Source organism: Anopheles moucheti, chromosome 2 (assembly GCF_943734755.1).
Source record: "Anopheles moucheti chromosome 2, idAnoMoucSN_F20_07, whole genome shotgun sequence".
Classification (NCBI taxonomy): domain Eukaryota; kingdom Metazoa; phylum Arthropoda; class Insecta; order Diptera; family Culicidae; genus Anopheles; species Anopheles moucheti.
In genome coordinates this window covers 16,211,043-16,231,752 of record NC_069140.1, presented here as the reverse complement: position 1 = coordinate 16,231,752, position 20,710 = coordinate 16,211,043, and the positions used below count along the sequence as shown (strand labels likewise).

The 20,710-nt window shown below is 51.7% G+C and overlaps 1 protein-coding gene across 4 annotated transcripts in view; it reads right to left on the bottom strand.

Annotated features, from left to right (window-relative positions):
- The window catches only part of LOC128310434 (uncharacterized), a 162,911-nt gene that overhangs the window by 71,925 nt on the left and 70,276 nt on the right, over positions 1-20,710 (bottom strand). For all 4 annotated transcript variants that reach the window (XM_053047076.1, XM_053047075.1, XM_053047077.1 and 1 more), the window contains exons 3-4: positions 19,275-20,042; positions 17,187-18,055 (exon numbers count right to left, since the gene is read on the bottom strand). In XM_053047076.1, the coding sequence (XP_052903036.1) occupies positions 17,187-17,496 (310 nt within the window). In that variant the 5' untranslated portion in view covers positions 17,497-18,055; positions 19,275-20,042. The remainder of the gene's footprint in view (positions 1-17,186; positions 18,056-19,274; positions 20,043-20,710) is intronic.

Genomic DNA, 20,710 nt, shown 5'->3' with positions numbered 1-20,710 from the left:
AAGATGGCGGACAAGATGGCGGACAAGATGGCGGACACAAGATGGCGGACAAGATGGCTAACAAGATGGCGGACAAGATGGCGGACACAAGATGGCGGACAAGATGGCGGACAAGATGGCGGACAAGATGGCGGACACAAGATGGCGGACAAGATGGCGGACAAGATGGCGGACACAAGATGGCGGACAAGATGGCGGACATGATGGCGGACATGATGGCGGACTAGATGGCGGACAAGATGGCGGCCAAGATGGCGGCCAAGATGGCGGCCAAGATGGCGGCCAAGATGGCGGACTAGATGGCGGACTAGATGGCGGACACAAGATGGCGGACAAGATGGCGGACATGATGGCGGACACAAGATGGCGGACAAGATGGCGGACATGATGGCGGACATGATGGCGGACTAGATGGCGGACAAGATGGCGGCCAAGATGGCGGACAAGATGGCGGACACAAGATGGCTGCCAAGATGGAGGACAATATGGCGGACAAAATGGCGGACAAGATGGCGGACAAGATGGCGGCCAAGATGGCGGACAAGATGGCGACCAAGATGGCGGACAAGATGGCGGACAAGATGGCGGACAAGATGGCGGCCAACATGGCGGACAAGATGGCGGACAAGATGGCGGACAAGATGGCGGATAAGATGGCGCACTCAAGATGAAGGCCAAGATGGCGAACAAGATGGCGGACAAGATGGCGGACAAGATAGCGGACAAGATGGCGGACAAGATGAAGGCCAAGATGGCGAACAAGATGGCGGACAAGATGGCGGACAAGATAGCGGACAAGATGGCGGACACAAGATGGCGGACAAGATGGCGGACAAGATGGCGGACAAGATGGCGGACAAGATGGCGGACAAGATGGCGGACAAGATGGCGGACAAGATGGCGAACAAGATGGCGGCCAACATGGCGGACAAGATGGCGAACAAGATGGCGGACAACATGGCGGACAAGATAGCGGACAAGATGGCGGACAAGATGGCGGAAGAGATGGCGGACAAGATGGCGGACAAGATGGCGGACAAGATGGCGGACAAGATGGCGGACAAGATGGCGGACACAAGATGGCGGACAAGATGGCGGACAAGATGGCGGACACAAGATGGCGGACAAGATGGCGGACAAGATGGCTAACAAGATGGCGGACAAGATGGCGGACAAGATGGCGGACAAGATGGCGAACAAGATGGCGGACAAGATGGCGGACAAGAAGGCGGACAAGATGGCAAACAAGATGGCGAACAAGATGGCGGACAAGATGGCGGACAAGATGGCGGACACAAGATGGCGGACAAGATGGCGGACAAGATGGCGGACAAGATGGCTAACAAGATGGCGGACACAAGATGGCGGACACAAGATGGCGGACAAGATGGCGGACAAGATGGCGGACACAAGATGGCGGACAAGATGGCGGACACAAGATGGCTGCCAAGATGGAGGACAATATGGCGGACACAAGATGGCGGACAAGATAGCGGACAAGATGGCGGACAAGATGGCGGACAAGATGGCGGACAAGAAGGCGGACAAGATGGCGGACAAGATGGCGGACAAGATGGCGGACACAAGATGGCGGACAAGATGGCGGACACAAGATGGCGGACAAGATGGCGGCCAAGATGGCGAACAAGATGGCGGACAAGATGGCGGACAAGATGGCGGACAAGATGGCGGACAAGATGGCGGACACAAGATGGCGGACAAGATGGCGGACAAGATGGTGGACAAGATGGCGGACAAGATGGCGGACACAAGATGGCGACCAAGATGGCGGACAAGATGGCTAACAAGATGGCGGACAAGATGGCGGACAAGATGGCGGACACAAGATGGCGGACAAAATGGCGGACAAGATGGCGGCCAAGATGGCGGCCAAGATGGCGGACAAGATGGCGGACAAGATGGCGGACACAAGATGGCGGCCAAGATGGCGGACAAGATGGCTAACAAGATGGCGGCCAAAATGGCGGACAAGATGGCGGACACAAGATGGCAGACAAGATGGCGGCCAAGATGGCGGACAAGATGGCGGACTAGATGGCGGACAAGATGGCGGCCAAGATGGCGGACAAGATGGCGGACACAAGATGGCTGCCAAGATGGAGGACAATATGGCGGACACAAGATGGCGGACAAGATAGCGGACAAGATGGCGGACAAGATGGCGTCCAACATGGCGGACAAGATGACGGACAAGATGGCGGACAAGATGGCGGACAAGAAGGCGGACAAGATGGCTAACAAGATGGCGGACAAGATGGCGGACAAGATGGCGGACAAGATGGCGGACAAGATGGCGGACACAAGATAGCGGAAAAGATGGCGGCCACGATGGCGGACAAGATGGCGGACAAGATGGCGGACAAGATGGCGGACAAGATGGCGGACACAAGATGGCGACCAAGATGGCGGACAAGATGGCTAACAAGATGGCGGACAAGATGGCGGACAAGATGGCGGACACAAGATGGCGGACAAAATGGCGGCCAAGATGGCGGCCAAGATGGCGGACAAGATGGCGGACAAGATGGAGGACAAGATGGCGGACACAAGATGGCGGCCAAGATGGCGGACAAGATGGCGGCCAAGATGGCGGCCAAAATGGCGGACAAGATGGCGGACACAAGATGGCGGACAAGATGGCAGACAAGATGGCGAACAAGATGGCGGACAAGATGGCGGCCAAGACGGCGAACAAGATGGCGGACAAGAAGGCGGACAAGAAGGCGGACAAGATGGCGGACACAAGATGGCGGACAAGATGGCGGACAAGATGGCGGACAAGATGGCGGACAAGATGGCGGACACAAGATGGCGGCCAAGATGGCGGACAAGATGGCGGACAAGATGGCGGACAAGATGGCGGACAAGATGGCGGACAAGATGGCGGCCAAGATGGCGGCCAAAATGGCGGACAAGATGGCGGACAAGATGGCGGACAAGATGGCGGACACAAGATGGCGGACAAGATGGCTAACAAGATGGCGGACAAGATGGCGGACACAAGATGGCGGACTAGATGGCGGACAAGATGGCGGACAAGATGGCGGACACAAGATGGCGGACAAGATGGCGGACAAGATGGCGGACACAAGATGGCGGACAAGATGGCGGACATGATGGCGGACATGATGGCGGACAAGATGGCGGACAAGATGGCGGATAAGATGGCGCACTCAAGATGAAGGCCAAGATGGCGAACAAGATGGCGGACAAGATGGCGGACAAGATAGCGGACAAGATGGCGGACAAGATGGCGGAAGAGATGGCGGCCAAGATGGCGGACAAGATGGCGGACAAGATGGCGGACAAGAAGGCGGACAAGATGGCGGACACAAGATGGCGGACAAGATGGCGGACAAGATGGCGGACAAGATGGCGGACAAGATGGCGGACAAGATGGCGGACAAGATGGCGGACAAGATGGCGAACAAGATGGCGGCCAACATGGCGGACAAGATGGCGAACAAGATGGCGGACAAGATGGCGGACAAGATGGCGGAAGAGATGGCGGCCAAGATGGCGGACAAGATGGCGGACAAGATGGCGGACAAGATGGCGGACAAGATGGCGGCCAAGATGGCGGACAAGATGGCGGACACAAGATGGCTGCCAAGATGGAGGACAATATGGCGGACAAGATGGCGGACAAGATGGCTAACAAGATGGCGGACAAGATGGCGGACAAGATGGCGAACAAGATGGCGGACAAGATGGCGGACAAGAAGGCGGACAAGATGGCTAAAAGATGGCGAACAAGATGGCGGACAAGATGGCGGACAAGATGGCGGACACAAGATGGCGGACAAGATGGCGGACACAAGATGGCGGACACAAGATGGCGGACAAGATGGCTAACAAGATGGCGGACACAAGATGGCGGACACAAGATGGCGGACAAGATGGCGGACAAGATGGCGGACAAGATGGCGGACACAAGATGGCGGACAAGATGGCGAACAAGATGGCGGACAAGATGGCGGACACAAGATGGCGGACAAGATGGCGGACATGATGGCGGACATGATGGCGGACTAGATGGCGGACAAGATGGCGGCCAAGATGGCGGCCAAGATGGCGGACAAGATGGCGGACTAGATGGCGGACACAAGATGGCGGACAAGATGGCGGACATGATGGCGGACATGATGGCGGACTAGATGGCGGACAAGATGGCGGCCAAGATGGCGGACAAGATGGCGGACACAAGATGGCTGCCAAGATGGAGGACAATATGGCGGACACAAGATGGCGGACAAGATAGCGGCCAAGATGGCGGACAAGATGGCGTCCAACATGGCGGACAAGATGGCGGACAAGATGGCGGACAAGATGGCGGACAAGAAGGCGGACAAGATGGCTAACAAGATGGCGGACAAGATGGCGGACAAGATGGCGGACAAGATGGCGGACAAGATGGCGGACACAAGATGGCGACCAAGATGGCGGACAAGATGGCTAACAAGATGGCGGACAAGATGGCGGACAAGATGGCGGACACAAGATGGCGGACAAAATGGCGGCCAAGATGGCGGCCAAGATGGCGGACAAGATGGCGGACAAGATGGAGGACAAGATGGCGGACACAAGATGGCGGCCAAGATGGCGGACAAGATGGCGGCCAAGATGGCGGCCAAAATGGCGGACAAGATGGCGGACACAAGATGGCGGACAAGATGGCAGACAAGATGGCGAACAAGATGGCGGACACAAGATGGCGGACAAGATGGCGGCCAAGATGGCGAACAAGATGGCGGACAAGAAGGCGGACAAGAAGGCGGACAAGATGGCGGACACAAGATGGCGGACAAGATGGCGGACAAGATGGCGGACAAGATGGCGGACACAAGATGGCGGCCAAGATGGCGGACAAGATGGCGGACAAGATGGCGGACAAGATGGCGGACAAGATGGCGGACAAGATGGCGGCCAAGATGGCGGCCAAAATGGCGGACAAGATGGCGGACAAGATGGCGGACAAGATGGCGGACACAAGATGGCGGACAAGATGGCTAACAAGATGGCGGACAAGATGGCGGACACAAGATGGCGGACAAGATGGCGGACAAGATGGCGGACAAGATGGCGGACACAAGATGGCGGACAAGATGGCGGACAAGATGGCGGACACAAGATGGCGGACAAGATGGCGGACATGATGGCGGACATGATGGCGGACAAGATGGCGGACAAGATGGCGGATAAGATGGCGCACTCAAGATGAAGGCCAAGATGGCGAACAAGATGGCGGACAAGATGGCGGACAAGATAGCGGACAAGATGGCGGACAAGATGGCGGAAGAGATGGCGGCCAAGATGGCGGACAAGATGGCGGACAAGATGGCGGACAAGAAGGCGGACAAGATGGCGGACACAAGATGGCGGACAAGATGGCGGACAAGATGGCGGACAAGATGGCGGACAAGATGGCGGACAAGATGGCGGACAAGATGGCGGACAAGATGGCGGACAAGATGGCGAACAAGATGGCGGCCAACATGGCGGACAAGATGGCGAACAAGATGGCGGACAAGATGGCGGACAAGATGGCGGACAAGATGGCGGAAGAGATGGCGGCCAAGATGGCGGACAAGATGGCGGACAAGATGGCGGACAAGATGGCGGACAAGATGGCGGCCAAGATGGCGGACAAGATGGCGGACACAAGATGGCTGCCAAGATGGAGGACAATATGGCGGACAAGATGGCGGACAAGATGGCTAACAAGATGGCGGACAAGATGGCGGACAAGATGGCGAACAAGATGGCGGACAAGATGGCGGACAAGAAGGCGGACAAGATGGCTAAAAGATGGCGAACAAGATGGCGGACAAGATGGCGGACAAGATGGCGGACACAAGATGGCGGACAAGATGGCGGACACAAGATGGCGGACACAAGATGGCGGACAAGATGGCTAACAAGATGGCGGACACAAGATGGCGGACACAAGATGGCGGACAAGATGGCGGACAAGATGGCGGACAAGATGGCGGACACAAGATGGCGGACAAGATGGCGAACAAGATGGCGGACAAGATGGCGGACACAAGATGGCGGACAAGATGGCGGACATGATGGCGGACAAGATGGCGGACAAGATGGCGGCCAAGATGGCGGCCAAGATGGCGGACAAGATGGCGGACTAGATGGCGGACACAAGATGGCGGACAAGATGGCGGACATGATGGCGGACATGATGGCGGACTAGATGGCGGACAAGATGGCGGCCAAGATGGCGGACAAGATGGCGGACACAAGATGGCTGCCAAGATGGAGGACAATATGGCGGACACAAGATGGCGGACAAGATAGCGGCCAAGATGGCGGACAAGATGGCGTCCAACATGGCGGACAAGATGGCGGACAAGATGGCGGACAAGATGGCGGACAAGAAGGCGGACAAGATGGCTAACAAGATGGCGGACAAGATGGCGGACACAAGATGGCGGACAAGATGGCGGACACAAGATGGCGGACAAGATGGCGGCCAAGATGGCGAACAAGATGGCGGACAAGATGGCGGACAAGATGGCGGACAAGATGGCGGACAAGATGGCGGACAAGATGGCGGACACAAGATGGCGGACAAGATGGCGGACAAGATGGTGGACAAGATGGCGGACAAGATGGCGGACACAAGATAGCGGAAAAGATGGCGGCCACGATGGCGGACAAGATGGCGGACAAGATGGCGGACAAGATGGCGGACACAAGATGGCGACCAAGATGGCGGACAAGATGGCTAACAAGATGGCGGACAAGATGGCGGACAAGATGGCGGACACAAGATGGCGGACAAAATGGCGGACAAGATGGCGGCCAAGATGGCGGACAAGATGGCGGCCAAGATGGCGGACACAAGATGGCGGACAAGATGGCGGACAAGATGGCGGACAAGATGGCGGCCAAGATGGCGGCCAAGATGGCGGACAAGATGGCGGACAAGATAGCGGACAAGATGGCGGACACAAGATGGCGGCCAAGATGGCGGACAAGATGGCGGCCAAGATGGCGGCCAAAATGGCGGACAAGATGGCGGACACAAGATGGCGGACAAGATGGCAGACAAGATGGCGAACAAGATGGCGGACACAAGATGGCGGACCAGATGGCGGACAAGATGGCGGACAAGATGGCGGACAAGATGGCGGACACAAGATGGCGGACAAGATGGCGGACACAAGATGGCGGCCAAGATGGCGGACAAGATGGCGGACAAGATGGCGGACAAGATGGCGGACAAGATGGCGGCCAAGATGGCGGACAAGATGGCGGACAAGATGGCGGACAAGATGGCGGACAAGATGGCGGACAAGATGGCGGACAAGATGGCGGACAAGATGGCGGACAAGATGGCGGACAAGATGGCGGACAAGATGGCGGACAAGATGGCGGACAAGATGGCGGACAAGATGGAAGACACGATGGTGGATAAGATGGCCGACAAGATGGTGGCCAAGATGGCGGACAAGATGGCGGACACAAGATGGCGGCTAAGATGGCGGTCAAGATGGCGGACAAGATTTCGTCCCTGGCGAAAACCGGAAGATCCAGTCTGTCAAGTCGGTTTAGACAGTGGAGGATCAATCTCCTTGGAGGCCCAGGGCGGAAATATAGTTGGGGCCTCTAATTTCAAAAACGATACAGGAGGGAAGGGGAACATTGAGGGGACTTGACATGAGACAAGGCGAAAAGCACAGTAAGAAGGGGCCTACTCCGCCTACCGTTTGATCCGCCGCTGGGCCGCCCCTAATCATCTTCTTCGAATGGTCCGCCAGGGCCATCACCATCTTCGAATACAATATCGGAACCAGCTTTATCATCACCAACTCCAGTTACCACTGTAACTGAACTCTTCAAAATGGAGCTACAATCATACGTGCGCCAGCTTCGAGAAGCTGCACGTGGTAGAATTTACAACTAAAGCATGTAAGGAACACTTTGCCATCGCATTGGTTCGCTCGCTGTGCTTCCGGGATATTTGTCATGCAACACTCAGTTATACTTCTTCGATCTTAACTTAACTTAACAAAACACTCAAGCACCAGCATTTGGTGGTGAAGTTAATCGCTATTGTTTATCCTGCAGCGGGTATTTATCACACACAATCTCCTAACACGGATGTTCAGTCATACGTATGAACGCGTGTCTGATCGCGATGAACTGCGCCTTTGCCTCCTTTCACGTAAACCAGGTATTGACCAGTTCCGGAACAACACACCGACTGCAGGTGAGGTGGGTAATGTGTGTTTGTGACGATATCACCGGTAGCACGGAATATACATACACGGGAGATTGTGCTGCAACATCGTGCTACAGGATCCTTAAGGTCAGTGTATGAGACCAACCAGATGATGCGTCCACTACAGTACCCGATCCTGTTTCCACGGGGTGAAGCCGGTTGGACTCATGGTATGTTTAAGATACGTCGCCGAGGACGACAGCCGAGACCATCGAGCACGGGGACAAACACAGATAGTGGTGCGTCATCAATGAGAATGATCCCCAGATGGAGCCGAATGCAGAGGAAAATTCATCCAATCAAATAACTCCACGTAAATATGCCGCGTATATATTGCATATCCTGACGGGAGATCGCTTAATCTCTGATGCATTGTGAGGGGTAATCACCTGTCATACATTTTGCAATACAGAATGAGCGAGTTACTAAGTTGTGAAATTCGGTTTTTTTGTTTATTTATTATTTAATAAATTGTTTAACATTGTGTATCCCATTAAACAAACAACGCAAATTTTATATAATAATAATTATTTGTGTTATGCCTAGTCGGTTCGATTTGCATAGTTTTTAGCATTTGAAAACTAAAATGCTAGGTCAAGTTTTTGTGTTGAAAGACTACCTCCATGATCATTCGCTCACGTCGATGGTTTAGGCGATGAACAAAAATTAACGGTTGATTTCTGTGGTGAGCTTCTACTTACTGAACTATTTCAACAATTGATTATGTTTTAAGCATTATTTGATCCCTTAGGTGCGGAGCCACGCGAGTTGACAAAATACTGACAAATTTTTCCAACGACCAAATCAACTGGTCAACTGTGAAAACCACTATAACATAGCCGCGCAAATAATTGTTTCCAGGTTTACATCTGACATCTTCTTTCCTCCTCTTCCTCCTTCTCCCTTCATCGCCCTTACCCGCCATCTTGTCCGCAATCTTGTGTCCAACATCTTGACCGTCATCTTGTCCGCCATCTTGTGCCCGCCATCTTGTTCACAATCTTGGCCGCCATCTTGTGTCCGCCATCTTGTCCGTCATCTTGGCCGCCATCTTGTGTCCGCCATCTTGTGTCCGCCATCTTGGCCGCCATCTTGTCCGCCATCTGGTCCGCCATCTTGTTCGCCATCTTGTCCGCCATATTGTCCGCCATCTTGTGTCCACCATCTTGTCCGCCATCTTGTCCGCCATATTGTCCGCCATCTTGGCCGCCATCTTGTGTCCGCCATCTTAGCCGCCATCTTGTTTCCTCCATCTTGTACGCCATCATGCCCACCATCTTGTCCGCCATCTTGTCCGCCATCTTGTCCGCCATCTTGTCCGCCATCTTGTCCGCCACATTGTCCGCCATCTTGTCCGCCATCTTGGCGGCCATCTTGGCCGCCATCTTGTCCACCATCTTGTTCGCCATCTTGTCCGCCATCTTGTCCGCCATCTTGTCCGCCATCTTGTTAGCCATCTTGTCCGCCATCTTGTCCGCCATCTTGTGTCCGCCATCTTGTCCGCCATCTTGTCCGCCATCTTGTCCGCCATCTTGTCCACCATCTTGGCCGCCATCTCTTCCGCCATCTTGTCCGCCATCTTGTCCGCTATCTTGTCCGCCATCTTGTCCGCCATCTTGTTCGCCATCTTGGCCTTCATCTTGAGTGCGCCATCTTATCCGCCATCTTGTCCGCCATCTTAGCCGCCATCTTGTCCGCCATTTTGGCCGCCATCTTGGCCGCCATCTTGTCCGCCATCTTGTCCGCCATCTTGTGTCCGCCATCTTGGCCGCCTTCGTGGCCGCCATCTTGTCCGCCATCTTAGCCGCCATCTTGTCCGCCATTTTGGCCGCCATCTTGGCCGCCATCTTGTCCGCCATCTTGTGTCCGCCATCTTGGCCGCCTTCGTGGCCGCCTTCGTGGCCGCCATCTTTTCCGCCATCTTGTCCGCCATCTTGTCCGCCATCTTGTGTTCGCCATCTTGTCCGCCATCTTGTCCGCCATCTTGTGTCCGCCATCTTTTCCGCCATCTTGGCCGCCATCTTGTCCGCCATCTTGTCCGCCATCTTGTCCGCCATCTTGTCCGCCATCTTGTCCGCCATCTTGTCCGCCATCTTGTCCGCCATCTTGTTCGCCATCTTGACCGCCATCTTGGCCGCCATCTTGTCCGCCATCTTGTGTCCGCCATCTTGTCCGCCATCTTGTTAGTCATCTTGTCCGCCATCTTGTCCACCATCTTGTGTCCGCCATCTTGTCCGCCATCTTGTCCGCCATCTTGTTAGCCATCTTGTCCGCCATCTTGTGTCCGCCATCTTGTCCGCCATCTTGTCCGCCATCTTGTCCGCCATCTTGTGTCCGCTATCTTGTCCGCCATCTTGTGTCCGCCATCTTGTCCGCCATCTTGGCCGCCATCTTGTGTCCGCCATCTGGTCCGTCATCTTGGCCGCCATCTTGTGTCCGCCATCTTGTGTCCGCCATCTTGGCCGCCATCTTGTCCGCCATCTAGGCCGCCATCTTGTTCGCCATCTTGTCCGCCATATTGTCCGCCATCTTGTCCGCCATCTTGTCCGCCATATTGTCCGCCATCTTGGCCGCCATCTTGTGTCCGCCATCTTAGCCGCCATCTTGTTTCCTCCATCTTGTACGCCATCATGCCCACCATCTTGTCCGCCATCTTGTCCGGCATCTTGTCCGCCATCTTGTCCGCCACATTGTCCGCCATCTTGTCCGCCATCTTGGCCGCCATCTTGGCCGCCATCTTGTCCACCATCTTGTTCGCCATCTTTTCCGCCATCTTGTCCGCCATCTTGTCCGCCATCTTGTGTTCGCCATCTTGTCCGCCATTTTGTCCGCCATCTTGTGTCCGCCATCTTTTCCGCCATCTTGGCCGCCATCTTGTCCGCCATCTTGTCCGCCATCTTGTCCGCCATCTTGTCCGCCATCTTGTCCGCCATCTTGTCTACCATCTTGTCCGCCATCTTGTCCGCCATCTTGTTCGCCATCTTGGCCGCCATCTTGGCCGCCATCTTGTCCGCCATCTTGTGTCCGCCATCTTGTCCGCCATCTTGTTAGCCATCTTGTCCGCCATCTTGTCCACCATCTTGTGTCCGCCATCTTGTCCGCCATCTTGTCCGCCATCTTGTTAGCCATCTTGTCCGCCATCTTGTCCACCATCTTGTGTCCGCCATCTTGTCCGCCATCTTGTCCGCCATCTTGTTAGCCATCTTGTCCGCCATCTTGTCCGCCATCTTGTGTCCGCCATCTTGTCCGCCATCTTGTCCGCCATCTTGTCCGCCATCTTGTGTCCGCCATCTTGTCCGCCATCTTGTGTCCGCCATCTTGTCCGCCATCTTGTCCGCCATCTTGTCCGCCATCTTGTGTCCGCCATCTTGTCCGCCATCTTGTGTCCGCCATCTTGTCCGCCATCTTGTCCGCCATCTTGTCCGCCATCTTGACCGCCATCTTGGTCGCCATTTTTGAGGGGAAGGGGGGAGGGGGATGGAAGATGTTACCTCTTGAACAACATGCTCGCCTGGTATCGGAAATTTGAAAACAGCTGGTTTGTACGAAAAGTTAGTGTATAAACATTGCATACCTTACGGCGCATTGCATTGCAAGTTGATTGCATACCTTACGGCGCATTGCATTGCAAGTTGATTGCATACCTTCCGGCGCAGTACCAGGAGCTACCTCTTCCGTGGATGCTCTCCTGGTACTATACATTCAAAAACGGGTAGTTTTCGAAGAAATTTTTCACGGCCAACGGGAAAGTTAGTGTTTAAACATTGCATACTTTTCGGCGGTTTACGACCAAAATTGCTGCAAAATTTTACTCGACCAACGGGAAAGTTAGTGTTTAAATTTTGCATACCCTTCGGCGGTTTTCGGCCAAAATCGCTGTACAAGGTGCTATCTCTTCCGTGGATGCTTTCCTGGTATCGGGAATCGGAAAACAGCTGATTTGTGTGGAATTTCGTACCAGCCGACGGGAAGTTTGAGCGAGATGAAGGATGCTTTCCGTTTCAAGCATGGTTTCTATTCTAGCATCTAACGATAGGATCATTTACGAACAGATGAAAAAATCCTGTTCATGAAATGGAATACATGAATAGGTTGAAGTAAAAGGGCATATAAGGGTTCACGGGGCGGCTAGATTGTGTATTGGTAGCGCAGTCGGTCTGTACAAGACAGGACCACGGAAAAATTTCATTTGGACCACCAAACCTCCGTACGCAGCACTGACTATCCTACGGGTAAATAAAGTGAAAAAAAATAGAAATGGTAGGCATAAACATCCTGAAGATGTCGTGCCGATAAAGAAGAAAGAGTTTGAGTACATTGCATATTTCTCTTGCGTAGCCGTGTAACCGGGCCGATATAGCTAATGAAATAAAAAAAAATTATCTAACTAAGGATATATATATAATATATATAATCTAAGGATATTTTCGGTCATTTTTCTACCTTTTTTATTAGATTATGTGCTATAAATTAACTCTGCTGCTAAATTTCCAAAAATCGCACAATCGACTCAAGTTGTTTGGGGCCCCCAACACGGCGAGGCCCTAGGCGACCGCCTACTCCGCCTACCGTTTGGTCCGCCGCTGGAAGGGAGAAGGGGGAAGAGGGGGAAAGAAGATGTCACCACTTGAAAAATATGCTCTCCTGGTATCGTAAATCTGAAAACAATTATTTGCGCGGCTATGTTATAGTGGTTTTCACAGTTGACCAGTTGATTTGGTCGTTGGAAAAATTTTGTCAACTCGCGTGGCTCCGCACCTAAGGGATCAAAGAATGCTTATAACATAATCAATTGTTGAAATAGTTCAGTAAGTAGAAGCTCACCACAGCAATCAACCGTTAATTTTTGTTCATCGCCTAAAACTTCGACGTGAGCGAATGATCATGAAGGTAGTCTTTCAGGTTGATCAAGGTAGTCTTTCAGGATGATCATGGAGGTAGTCTAGCCGGTTCCGATATTGTATTCGAAGATGGTGATGGCCCTGGCGGACCATTTGAAGAAGATGATTAGGGGCGGCCCAGCGGCGGATCAAACGGTAGGCGGAGTAGGCCCCTTCTTACTGCGCTTTTCGCCTTGTCTCATTTCAAGTCCCCTCAATGTTCCCTCTCCCTCCTGTATCGTTTTTAAAATTAGAGGCCCCAACTATATTTCCGCCCTGGGCCTCCAAGGAGATTGATACTCCATTGCATATGAAGGACGATATAAATTAATATACCGCACTTCCATCCCATCGGTGCCAAAGTAAAGCTCCCGATAGCCATTCATATCCACATTTGGTCCACCGAAAATTCATATAAATTTGCTTCGTTTGCATAAAGTTTTCATCAAAAATTTCTAAATGTAGCTACCGTTCCATGGGAAAGCACCAGCGGAGAAAAACAACAAAAAAACAAATAAATTGTGATCTGATTTGATATGGATGTCCCGAAATCCCAACATCACCATCACCGTGCCCAAATACTGCATTCGAAAACTCCGTATCGTAGGCGCATGAGAGCGAAAGAGCCCAACATTGACGACGATGACGATTGATACAAAATCAGATTTAATGTACACGGGTGAAAAACTTGCCGCCCCATAACGGTGTGATGGTGCGCGATTGGTGAGCCACTCAAATCGAACCCACCGCGAAATGAATCGCGACACGCACGCTTGCGTTTGGTTTGGGTTGGCGTGGGGCTAGGGAGAAAATTCGGAAGGGACACAAAATCTATCCACATTTTGCTGCGACGTGGTGTTACCGTACGGAACGTGAAAATAAAATTTATATACACATACCCAGATACGGTTCCGCACCTGCCTGCTATCCCATTTCCTTCCCTCCCACTCACTCAAAGGACGCATTCCCGCGTTGGAGCCCTATCTGGCTTCCCATTTTCAACAAAAACATATTTATTGCCACGTGACCCGCATGTGGAGTTTGGTTGAAGTTAAGTTTTTATTCTCTAACGTTTCACTTCCAAGCGAGCGATACGGTGGTGCAGGGAAATCCAGGGCGCACGTTGGTGGGATCTGTGAAGATCTTTTTTATAGGTTGATTTGAAGTCACCATCGATGTATGTTTGCCTATAACCAACACGCTGTCTTGGCCTCGGGAGAGGAAAATTGGCTTTTACTGAAACCGCTTCTCCCATCTTTTCCCCAGCTCCACCCTTTCCTCTTGTTGCACACGATTACGCCACTGAACGGATAGGAATAAATCAGATTTTTGGGCGGAACGATGTTGCGGAGCGAAAAAAAATCCTCCCAAACACGTCCACGTCCCCGTTGGGTCGCTACAAAATGTTGCTAATTTTTATCCCTTCGTATTCGGGCATTTGCCTCGTGGTGGTCGTGGTGTGGATGCATGAGCTGTGGGTTCGTGTCGATCGGTGAAATTGATTACAGTAAATGAAATTGCTTACCGGGAGGCACTCCACCGAAAACCCGGCGGCGTTTGGATTGATCGAACTCACATGTGCCGATGTGCGAGAGTGAGCGGAATGTGTCGATAGGTTCCTTCGCCAGATGGGAAAGAAATCCCCCCAGCTCGAGGCCACGTGGTGTGGAATGGCACAGTGGTCCCGATGCGGTGACGCAGAGGCAGGGGAAATCGAAATTGAGCAAATAGTAGTTTTCCCCCCACCCGGAAAAACCGGGCCACCCGAATCGATTGCTATTTCGTTTACATGTTCCAGGTTTTTCCGGGCAGCCGTTTTGCAAGCGTGCTTGATGACACTTTGAAAAGTATTTTTCCCTCACCGAGTGACAGAGAGCGAGAGCAAGAGTGAGATCGATAGAGAAAGTAGGCGTTGTATTCAAGTGTGCTACGTTGTGTGTTTGTGAGCCACAATCCGAACCTTCCGAAAGCTACCAAATAACTGTCCTCCCCAAAACAGCATCCTCCAGGGGAAAATGGCAAACATATACTTTGGCTCTTCAAAAAGCATCACCTACAACACACTTGCATGCAAAGCTGTGGTCAGTGGGAAAGTGGGTCAATGTATAATTAAGTAATCAAAGTTTCACCACACAGACATGCAATTTGCATTTTTTTTTGTCATGCTTCTTCTTCCGAGCTAAACATTGACATTAGACGGGCACCGACTACTTGGATGGGTTGCCCAGGCAATGGAAATGCAATCGATTATGAAGCTGGAAAACCCTTTATGTTCCTGCATTGGCACCGGTGCACTTAAAAAAAACGATAATGTAAGAATGTGAGCGTTTCCAGGGAACCATTTAATTAAAACACAACATGCTCCATTTGACGTGGTCCAATAATTGGAAGGAATTTTGTACGATTCACCCTGATGCAAAGTGAACGCAGTACGCTTCCACAAATCATTCCCACTGCTCGAGGGCAATAGTTATCCCTTTTGCTTTGCTTGTTTTTTTTTGCTGTAGTCCCCAAACCCACCAGTGCGCGCCCGGTTAGGTGTGTTAATATTCAATTCACTCTGTCGTACATCATCACCACAGCATGTCGCGTGTCGTTGCTACCTTCGAGCGATATAGTTTATCGCTCATCCTTCCCTACGGGCGGCTTTTAGCACATGAATTACTCCCCCCCCCCCCCCCCCCCCCCCCCCCGTCAGGAGTGTCAGTCTGGCTAACATACTCATCCACAGAAGTATGTGAGACCTCTCCGTACGTGTGCCTTCTGATGAACGGCACTGAAACCAGCTCCCAACCAGGCACCGAGCATGAAACGTTCCCAATGCTTTTTTTTTGTCCAAGTCGTGTTTTTTTTTTTACTTTGGTGTAGCAAGAAGAAAAACGATCCTCGGCACGCTGCCATGGTCCTATTTTGGGGGCAATGTATTTCCGGGATTTATTTGTTTTATTTGCTTGCAACCAGGAGAGCGATCCGTGCCAGTCAGCGTAGCCACGGTTTGCTGGCAACACTGCAAAAGGCTACAAATTCACACGACGACGTACGCCGACTGGTGTGAGAAACCGCCCGACAGCAGCTCGTAGCGAGAGTTTTGAAAGGCAACCGACTCTCTGCCCCGTCCTGTTTGTCCTACGGCGACAGATAAACCATCTTTTACGTTTCGTGCTCTGCGTTTCGTTCCACTGTGAGGCGGCCACCAGCGGGGGAAAAAAAAGGCCACCATTCCGTGGCCATGCGGAAGCGGAAGAATTATAGCTCCGTACCGATTGAAATTGTTTCTGATCGCATCCATTTAATGTCACCAAACCGGAACCGGAATGGCTGCTGCACGGCGGGCACGACAAGCGTGGCCCCGTGGCCCCGCGCGGGCTCTTAAATAAGTGTGCGTGTGCAATGGCGCATACGTGTTGTGCCTGCTGTTTCCAACGGGTTGTGTCGCGTGTCTTTCTGTTTTGTTTATCCGCAGCACAATCGCTGGCATGGGGGCATGGGGAACGGAGTTCCGAATCCACGCAGTTCCTTGCAGAAGGCAGTACAGATTTGCTTGGAAATGGATCTGTTTATCGCAATGGCGCAATTGTCATGGTAAACTTTTTGCGGGTTATGTGTAGTGGAAGGCAGGCAGCAGTAGCAGCAGCAGCAAAGTGCCAGTTTCAATTGTAACTTTTTGCCGAAACTCAATTGCAATTGCCTTCAGACGGGAAAGGAACGTGGGGAAAACTAAATTTGCTGACGACGACAACCTGGCAAACCGGGGTGGATGGAGAATGGGAATGTTGGAGTAAAAAGGGCCAATTAACATGGAGACCCAACGCTGGAGGCATATTAAACGATCAAACCCATTTAAGCTCACTTCGAGCAATGGACCTTAAATGATTTTCAGGCGAATTTTATTGATTTTTATAAAAAGACTCACTAAAGTTTTGGAACTAAAAGCTTAAACTGCTTCAAAACCCTTCCACAATTATATTGGACAGGTTAAATAACGGATAGGAATATAAAGAAATAAGCAATGGAGAATAAAAGGACGGAACAGTGCCACTTACCATAGTGATGCATTTTCAGCCCATCGGGCCGCTGTAGATCTCCGCTGGGTCGTCGCTCAATTCCGGCAGCTGCACTGGCGCTCGCACTAGCACTGGCACTGGCCGCGGCCTGTACCACCTGGCATACGTTCACGTTGAACGTCATCAGCAGAAAGGTAACGAGCAAAGTTCGCGAAAATACGGTCGATGGTGTGGAAATGAACGGATTGCAGTCACCGCCGCAACCGGCACCGCACCGGCGCACACCGGCCACCCCCCGGCGGCTACGCGAACCGTGCTCCTTTAGCGCCATCGCAGGCGCCATTAGCATGACGGTGGCAAATCGTTTCCTGCACCGGACCCGGGGAACGGTGGGATGAAAATTATCACCCCGAAACTTTGTTTTGAGGCGGTTCACACGCGGCCCCAGCCACTAACCAGCGCCCGGTAACGAGGTTGAGTTGTCTTTCGTTTTGTATTGTTTTTTTTCTCTTTTCTTTTTCTTCTTCTTCTTCTTCTACTACTTCTTTTTCTTTGTGTGATACCAAACGATAATGGCGTGCGTATAATAAACGATGGATGCGCCTTTGCGCCCCTAGTGGTTTTGTTTTCGGAGGCCTTTTCCAACCTTTCGGTTATTTTTCACTCGTCGTCACACACACACACACACACACACTGTCACTAATTTTGTCACATTTTCTCACTGCGCTGCACTCCATTCCCAGTTCCATGACGTCAATCGTTCGGCGTTAATTTGCCTGCGCAACACTCGCCGCGCTTCGCTGTCGCGCGGTATTTTATTCCGTCGGGTCGGGAAGCTGGCTGCCTGAGCGCTTTCTGGCGCTTTCTCCCTCGTGAAATCGTCGCTTTGTTTTGTGCCTGCCGTAGCCCTGTAATGGGAGACATGAGTATAATGATGGATGCTTCGAAACCGGATGCAAAAGGAAAAAGCACAAACAACCATTCCGCACTCGCATCCGCGCGAAGAAAGTGCAGATTTTTATTAGATTCGTTCAAGTAAGTGTTATTGCGGCGCTTTGTTTCATCGTGCTTTATGTCCCTTTTTTTTTTTGAATGCTTTAAAAAATTTCCTTTCATTTTGTGTCTGTAGGACCATTTTTGTTTTGTTTTTTTGTCGTCCCTTGTGTTTTGTGTGTCCCCACTGGCTACACGGGCTCAACCCACCGAGTGCCTGTTTGAGGCTTGAATTTATTACCTTCATTAAAGATATTTGTATTGTGTGTTTTATGCTCCTATTTTTGCCTAGCAATTTGCATGCTTCCGTGCATTCGGAGAAGCTTGTTTTCTTGCTCTGTGTGTGTTTGTGTTTGTTTTCTACTGTGTTTTTTATGGGCGATGTCCTTCTCCATTTTCCTTTCAAAAAGTTCACACTTTTTTATATCGAGAGCTACCCGACACGGTGACCTTTTTTTCACTTTCCCATCCTACGCCTGCAAATGGCGCTAGACAAAAAACGAGCAACCGAACCGGTGGGCTTAGCGCACGGCCTTGCTATTAATAATAATACATTTTCACGCTTTTGTTCACGGTGGGCAAGAGTCTTCACAGTAAGCTGTTTTTTCGTGCTTTTTACTTCCAACCGCCAAACCTTTTGAGGGAGTAGTGAGCCACAAATGGCAACCAGGGAAAATTCGGAGCACACCGGAAGCATGCCTGTTTGCCATTAGCACACGAAAGGGAGGGGGTGAGAAATAGACGGAATGAGTTTGTTCCAGTTATCATTGCCAATCGGTGCGGCTCTGATCTATTCGAAGAAGTAAGGCCGAAAGCGCCAAAAAAGATCATCGCAACAACGCTCCCAATCAGGTCGCTTCATTTGTCTAATCGTTCGAATGTTTGCTTAACCTACAATGCCATTCCGCCCGAACGGTTCCAGTGCTCAATTCTTCAACAGTTCGTTCCGCTGGCTCCTTCAACAGTTCGTGGCACTTCGTTAGTGGGTTTCGAACCGGCTCGGCTGCCCAATTCTGCCGGTGTTAGAAAACGTGACAAGAACGCGCAGCAAAACACCGGGCATAAATAAAATAAATCACAATTTCAACTGAATCGGTAACAATTCCCGCCCCCCCCCATCTCGCGCACTCGTACCTTTCCGGGCCGGTTTTGGTCCGTACGGCTCACCGTGTCACCGTGTTCCGCTTCCAGCACGGTTCCGCTTCCGTTTGCGACTTCCGCTGCCACTTCCGCTTCCGCTTGCGATTGTGACTAATGGGTAGCGATTTTTCCTTTTGCCGTCCGTTACCACCTTTGTACGGTTTCGCGTTCGTCTCGCAGACGTGGCGGTGAAGACTTTCAGTTCAGGCGAGTGTTGCTGCGTCCTTCCGGCCTGCAGGGCCGGCACCGTTTGGGCAAGAAGCACGACCTGCTCGTTCACCGGTAAAGTGGCCTCCACCTTCGACCCGTGCCAGTGGTGGACCCTTGCTTCTCGTGCACTAATGGCCACTCGTGGCCGTACGGTGGTCCCCGTGACCGTCCGCTCACGCTCGGCAGCATCTTTCCCGGGGAGTTTTTTCGTTTTCGGTTCGCGGTGCTTCAATCGCTTAAAATATACTTAATTTAATTTCATGACCACTTCACCACGACGTTACGATTGCTCACTGTTTTGTTTTTTTTTTTCTTGGTTGGGGGAGTTTACATTTTTCTTGCTCAGTTAGGAGTTGCTGATATTTCGGAGGTCCTGCAGTAGTCCTTCAGCTGTCACACACTGGGTGAATACACTTTATTAGGGAGGTTGATAAAAATCGAACCAACGAAAAACAGAAACAAAATCAATCGATTTTGAGTGTCTGTTTATAGCTGCTGTTCCAACTGTTGGATTTCCTCGGTTCACTGCCACGAATATCCACGAGCTTAATGCTGCCAAAAGAAGAGAAAAAGAGAGAGAGAGAGAAAAAGTTAGTCTCGAGTGGAATATGGACCTTAATTTTGTGGGGAGGGCGGGAACGGGACTAAAAGTTTTTAATTAAAACGCTTTCATCAAGATGGTCGAGTGGCGAAAGATGAGTCGAAATTTTCATCAATTATTTCGTTTTAAAACGCTTTCCATGTCGGTACAGTACGGGCGATGCCACAGCTGGTTGGATGTAGGTCCCAGGGCAGAATAATATATATACCCTGCGCTCCCTGTTTCATTTTCTCCACGGCGTGGTCCATGCTGTTGAAGGTGGGCCCCATTTCCCATCGCCCATTTCCCTACAGACGGTACCCGCTGTCCGAGGTTTTTTGGATTTATGTAGGCTGGAAGGTTTTTTCCCCGCCCAACAAAACACTCTTATTTTTTGCCAACGAAAGGATAATGCACCAAAACAAAACAACAACAAAAAAAAACACACCCCGGTTGCGAAACATACTGGACTGGGAATTACAGCGAGAGCTTTGCAAACAGCTGATGGAAATGAAAATTAATCTCCATTCGTACGCATTACCCTCCGTTTGAGTCTCGGGCCGGGGCGTAATTAATCTCCAAAAGGATTAACGAAATGGATCGAAATCAGAGAGTAGAACCACTTGGCCGGGTTCCGGCG